The following is a 6814-nucleotide window of genomic DNA, read 5'->3' on the forward strand; positions in this document are numbered from 1 at the left end:
AGGTTTCCCCTGCAGGACGAGCTTTGTGCAAGAGCCGATATGACCTTAGACTGGTGGAAGCCCAAGGACACATGCAGGCCGTTTGTGAAGGAGGATTCATTCATTTATGCCTCGCTACATTTAAAAGTCTATGTTATGTCTATGCATTTAACAACTTTGGAAATAATTTTGATGGGTTTCATTTTTCCATTGCAACATGTGTGTTACTTGCCTGCTTGTCTATCTGGCTTTTTTGCCATCGCTTTGCTACCTTCTCTGTCAGGGTAAGGCATGTGCAGGTTCGTTGAATAATGTAGCTGTTTGAAATAATGTTTCCTGAAAACAGTGCTATCAGTTTGCATGGCAGTGCCTGCTTCTGTATCGTTTATTGTATACCCAGCTATGCAGATATTCTGTCTTCAAGTAGGAAAACAGTTTAGTAGATAATTACAGACTATTGTATGGGAACAGTTGTAATAAAATGTTTCTTTTTTATATAGCATTTTTGCTCCTCTTTCAGATCCGTGCTGGATCAAGAGTCTTGTACAGACCAATTTCTGCATCTGTGTTGTCTAGGCCAGAGGTCAAGACTGGAGAGGTACCTTATAAACAAAATTCTGTATCTTCCTAAATTACCTGGTGAGCCTAAATGTCCTCAACCTAGAGTTCACTTGTACTAACTCAAACATCTATAGCGCGAAACTTGCTTTAAGTCAAACACCTAATAATAGTTCTTGCTGTTTCCCCTGAGAAGTCTTTTACATTTAAAGTTGATTACTTTCAGGTGGAACAGGTAATACTCTGAAGTTTTTAAGTCTTGAGTTATAGTCTCCTCACTTGGAAGAGGAACTAGACATTGGATCTAACACAACTTTTAAAACTGTAGAATAACACTTGTCAAAGTGGTCATAGAAAATGGTCTGTGCCTGAATATAATGTTTGTTCATGTTTTGTTTTCTTAGGGCAACTCAACACTTAATGGGGCCCAAAATACTGTCTTCCGACTAGCACTTAGAGAATTCCAGACTAGTGCTATCAGCAGGGACATTGACACTGCTGCCAAATTCATTGGTGCTGGTGCTGCCACAGTAGGTGTGGCTGGTTCTGGTGCTGGTATTGGAACGGTCTTCGGTAGTCTAATCATTGGTTATGCCAGGTAATCAATCTCTCTTACCTCTGCATGCAATTTTAGAGTTTTATATCTTGAGACAGCACCCCAGATAAGCTAAGTTGTAGTAAGGATGATGGCACTGTAATAAATTCTGTTAATAATTACTATTAATGATAAAAATGGCTAAGTAGAATCTCATGAAATTCTGGTATATTTATCAGGGTGGCTGTATTGTTAAATTCAGGACTTGGTACACTCTACCTGGAGAAGAGATATGAAAGAAATGAGATTGTTAGACTTGTTCAGTATTTTGGTCACTGAAGTGTAATGTTTCAGCATCTTGTTCCGGAAGTAAATTAAAAACCTAGCCTGGATCTTCTCCTCCCCTCTCACATGGGAAAAGTCCTGAGGAGAAACTATATGAAAACTGATAATAAGGAATGTGAGTTTCTATGTTTTAGACTTAATAGTTAGAATTGTTACTTAGAAATGGATACTTCATTCATTTTCCTAACATGTTCAGCTCTGCATCTCAGAATTACTGAGGTGCAAGTGAAAATGTAATTACTGTATTGAATGAGTAATCATTCCTTCTAGAAATCTGAAGGGGGTGAGAGTGGGGATTTCATAGTAAGGACGAACTTCTTCCCGATAAGTTTACAATGTTCCTGCAGTAGGAATAGTTTGCATGGTATCATGGAAGGGCAGAACAGATACAGGCATGAAAAAAGCTTGAAGGTTTGATGTTCTTCATTACTCTTTCAACCAGTTAAGTCTTATTTCTTAAAGGTTTTTAAGCCCTACTGAAGACAAGGAAGTTCACTTTCCACTTGAAGAAACAAGTGTTTTCATTACAAAACTAATGTCTCCTTCATTGATTTTTCACATGAACATGCCAATAAGAGATTGTAGAGCATTACTTCATAATATTATGTTGAAGGTTTTTTGCTCTCCCACACACTTATTGGAGGGATAATTGCAGTTTTGTAACAAACTTGTGTATTTCTTTTTTTGCTGTAGGTGGTTTCAGTTCCTGTATTTGTCTGAGACCTACTTAAAATGCTGTATACGAACCTTCTTGGAATATAGTTCTAATTTCATAGATGTGAAATTTATGAAGCATAGTTCATGCATGGGATGATGTAGAGAAGTCAAATTCAAAAGCATATATGAATGTAGTCACAAAAACTGTGCTCATATAGAAAAGCCATATACAAGCTGCAAAAGCTGAAAATAGTTTTAATTGCCAAGTCATTTGTCTTCAGTGAAATCCTTACTAAAAAAATACTTCTTGGATTTATTGGATTTTCCTGTTACGGAATCTGGGTTAAGGAAGTGCAAGGTTCTGAATCTGTAAGATGTATTAAACTGTATGAAAAAACATCTTAATCGTAAAGATAAAAAGGTCTTACACCTTCGCTTTCTTTTAGAAATCCTTCTCTGAAGCAGCAGCTGTTCTCATATGCTATCCTGGGATTCGCCCTGTCTGAAGCTATGGGTCTCTTCTGTCTGATGGTTGCTTTCTTGATCCTATTTGCCATGTGAAAGGAGATCTGCCTGTAATGTTGGCATTGGAATGTAACTCTGCATTTTATGGGACTCCCAAAATGTTGGTGTCATGGAAACAGATGCTATTTCCAAAGTCATTTCATTAAAGATAACAACTTCAGCTGTCAACCTGTTGCCTGCATTTATTATTTTTCTTGCTGTCTGGAAGACAGCATCTTGTCATTCAGTCACTGTACATTCCTCCTGATAATGACATATCACGTAGGACTCTTCAAACAATGACTTCAAGTCAAATATTTGATTTATTAATCTATAGAGGTGTGTCACTTGATTGTTAAAAGTAATGTGGCATATATTTGAAAAAAAAAAAAAAAGATACACAGATTAAATGTGAAAAGCTATGCTGCTGGTCTTGTTCCTTCACTTGTTTCAGACTTAACCAGAGCTGTGTCTGTACACAGTTTATTTGGGTTTCTTTTCCCCTCAGGCTAGCTGGCACATAAGATGTTCTGGCACCCCTTCATGGAAGGAGTGAAACGCAAGTCCATGAACAGTGTTGGAAAAGTTCTCTTTACACTATAACCTTTGATCGCCGTGGTGAAAATTTTCCACTTGATTCTGAGCAGTGTCCCAGTTGAACTAAACTCACTACTGCTTAAGATTGGTCCAACGCATTTAATTCTAGCGCCTTGATATTGCACACTCAGTTACTGCATTCTTGGCATCACCTGACTAAAAGAGAGGACTTCAGCTTCCTGATTTTGTAAAGTCAGCCTTGCATTATCTCCTGAATTCTTTTAAGAGCAGTAGGATCAAAGCATTTTTAATAACAAAATATCTGCAGTATCGAGCTTTGCTTCTCACAGTATCATGTCTTTTAACAATCTGTGTGCATTTACAGTGTTGTCTACAATAACAGTAACATACTTTGTGCTACTATATACTAATCTGGTGAGGGGGGTTGAGATCTCAAACTGTATTCAGAATATTATATAATAGTTCTGATCAACAGATATAAGCTGGAGCTTCAACGATGAGCAAGCTTGTTAGGAGCTCTGTCATGTTGCTGTTTAATGGGTAATTACTGAATTAAATATAGGAGACTTAGCGTAAACTGCCTATCCCTAAGGAAATAGAGAAATAACTGGTGGCTCTCAGGTCAGTGCAAGGTGTGGGTAAGACCTCTGTTTTCGTCTGAATTCAAATACCAAATTAGTGTTCATATATTCTGCGTTGGACCTAGCCTGAGAAGCTACTTTTCCCATATGTTCTTAGAAGAAAATGGTCATTTCAGAAGGATTAAAAGGTAGTATGTAAATCCTTTTCTATGAGGTTTAGGAGTGCAGAATATGCAGCATCTTCAAATACTCATCTCTAGCACAGTTTTAATAGCACCTTATATGACTGGGTCTGGAAGTGGGTACTTTGGGGAGTGAGGGAGAGGTAGGAGGTAACGCATGTTGCAGCTATCTCCCATGTGGTCTGTGCTCACTAGGGTTTTGTTAGGAATTTACTACAATCCATTCTCATAAGCTGTTCTGTTACACAGCTGACAGACTGCATTTGCCCTGGATGAAAGACAGACTACTAGAATTCTAGGCTAAAGCTCGTGTGGGTATTGCTGTCCTTCTGGTGCGTGATGAACTTTGTTCTGCTCTTTCAGTACTGTAGAGATCTGTGCAGGCATCTGAGGTGGCAGTGCATATTTCCTAATATGGACTAGTCTAGTGGGTTAGCTTAATTGAAGCTTCAGATTCCCCTACCACTGGGATGTGGCTAAACAAGGATCTTCAAAGTGGTCAAGCCTAGTTCCAGCCTGTTAATTACACTTAACCATTTGTTTATGTATAAAACGATTCTGCTGAGTTAAAATTGTGCAGAGACAAGTTCTGGCTACGCTTCACTCTAACCTTGATAAGAAAGCCACCATGAGCTACTTGAATCTGCTTTGAATAACAATTTCTGGATGTGCATCCCATCTCTTTCCATGTGGTTCACCCTGTCGACATGTAACCTTTTCCCTGTGATCAGCCTTGTCTGAAAGGCAGCATACATCCCAGCTGACCTGTCCAGATGTAAAGCCAGTCTGGTTTAGTATAGCATCCATCCAAGCTTGTTACCTTTCGACTCCCTCTTAGACTGGTGAACATGGGCCAAGCTAAGCAAAATTGCTGTTAGGTTATGCCAGTCTTGAAAGAATCGGATCTCAGTGGTACAGATGAAGACTAATCAAGGTCTTTCAAAACATGGCAACAAACCTTCACGCAGGAGATTATCCTTATAGACAGTAAGGGGCTTATGAGCGGTGGGGAGATTTTCACATCTGAATGATCACAGGGCACATTGATGCCCTTCCCCTAGTGCTCTATTTTCACTGCTCTTGAAAAACAGAGCTTGGTTTCGGTGGTTATTAGAGCACTTCAACAGTTCAGTCTGTTTGAGTGGGCTTATAAAAAAATTCTGTTGCGTTCTTAAAATGCCCACAAAAGAAACAACTTTAGTGTAAAAGATGAAGCTTCTTTTTGAAATAATTTTTATAGTGATTGGGCAGCAGCAAGCAATCTAAAATGACTCTTGATCTTCTGCACAAGAAATCTTTTTCATAGGTTGGAGAAACCAGATAAAAAGTTCCATAAGGTGTTACTGTAGGCTTCGCTTCCCTGAAAGCTTTGTTTTTCGCTGCACTGACCTTAGAGACTGTCAGCTGGGGAAGAGTCATCTTTTAGATTCTCCAGATCCAAGGACTGTTCATATTTCAGTGTTGAAGATGGAGCCAGCTGGAGCAGATATTCATTGTTGTTGAATAACTACCCTGCGTGCTGTTTCATTGATCCAACATCATTCCACCAGTGAAAGTGATGTACACAACACTGAGATCCTAATGATTAATGAAGGAAATGTTTATGTTACCAATTATGTTCTTAGATTATCGCTGCAAGTGAAAGTGATTCATCCTTTCCATCCTGCTGCTTTCCCTCTGTTTATGGTTTTTTTGCACCAATTTCAGACAGAGGAAGGGCAAAGAACTTGCAGTTCAGTTCTCTGGTCAGGGCTGATGCTGCCATGAGATGGTAGATCAAAACCAGTGAAAAATGCTGGTTTCCAATACAGGCCTTAGTTGCTTGGTGAAGAAGGAAGTAAGTTCTGTGTTCCTTTCTTTTTGCACTGTCTCACATTTGAGCCCTTTGCAACATGCTTACAGTAAATAATAATTCCACCCCTGAAGTGAACTGTACGTTCATGCAGTGTTTGTTATCCCACCTTATTTCAAAGAACTTTGCCTGAGTGCTGTACAGTGCCCACCTAAACAATTTACAAGAAGTGAAACTTACCATATTGTCACTTGCAAATTCAGGGAACCTTGGACAAAATGTGATTTACTGGGGTGAATGCAGGAGTATTTATTTTTAGAAGTATTTTTGTTGTTACCCATAGTCTCACTCTCAGGTCAGTCTCAGAACAAGGCAATACATAGTCACAACTAAAACTTTTATCTGTGCTTCAACTAGCTCAACTGTGCTGCCATGTATGACCACGATCTTTCCAAACTCATCCAAAATGCTAATTACTTCTGTGTTAAATTTAGGTAAAGGTGCTTCCCTTCCTTGTGCAGGTAAATGTTTAGTGGCAGTATGACTTCATACACGCACCCAGTTCCAGCAGTACGAGATGTGTTTATGGAGACTGGGAAACCAAAGGAATACAGGCAGTACATGGTTTTGGAGGGCTGGTTGTTCCAAAACTGCGACGTGACGAGCACATCAGGCGCCGTCGCTGTGCAAAGCCTTACAGTGATTTGGTCTCTACTCGCTTTCTGCTGCCTTCCCCTAGCTGTGGCTGCCAGCCCTCCTGCCGAAGCAGAAGCAGAGGATGGGTGCTTCGTCCTCCGAGCTCCCCGTCGGCATGGCTGCGCCAGCCCTTCGGCAACAGCAGCTTTTCCCAGCGTGCGTGAGCACGCGCGGGCACAGCTTGGTTTGGCTGCCGTGGCAGATGTGTGGCCCAGATGCGGTCCCCGGCAGGAGCAGGTGGGGGTGGACTTCCCTGTACAGTGGGTAGCAGTTTAACGCGACCAGCGAAGCTCCTCTGCGACCGAGACGTGAGACCTGCCGTCTGCGCCGTACGCGGACCACTCGGGAAGCAGCGCTCGGGTCGCCCACCCGCGGGCAGACCGCGCGGCTCCCGCTCCGCTACACCCGTGGCGCGGCCCGGTCAGCC

General features: G+C 41.0%; 1 protein-coding gene across 1 annotated transcript; it reads left to right on the top strand.

Annotated features, from left to right (window-relative positions):
* Positions 1-479: 479 nt before the first annotated feature.
* ATP5G3 (ATP synthase, H+ transporting, mitochondrial Fo complex, subunit C3 (subunit 9)) lies at positions 480-2767 on the top strand (the record flags this gene model as incomplete). The annotated part of the gene is made up of 3 exons (XM_010161358.1): positions 480-577; positions 942-1135; positions 2521-2767. Coding segments are annotated over 3 exons (407 nt in total), but the record flags the coding sequence as incomplete, so codon positions are not given.
* Positions 2768-6814: the final 4047 nt, after the last annotated feature.

This window comes from Eurypyga helias, unplaced genomic scaffold (assembly GCF_000690775.1).
Source record: "Eurypyga helias isolate BGI_N326 unplaced genomic scaffold, ASM69077v1 scaffold46921, whole genome shotgun sequence".
In the NCBI taxonomy this organism is placed as follows: Eukaryota; Metazoa; Chordata; class Aves; order Eurypygiformes; family Eurypygidae; genus Eurypyga; species Eurypyga helias.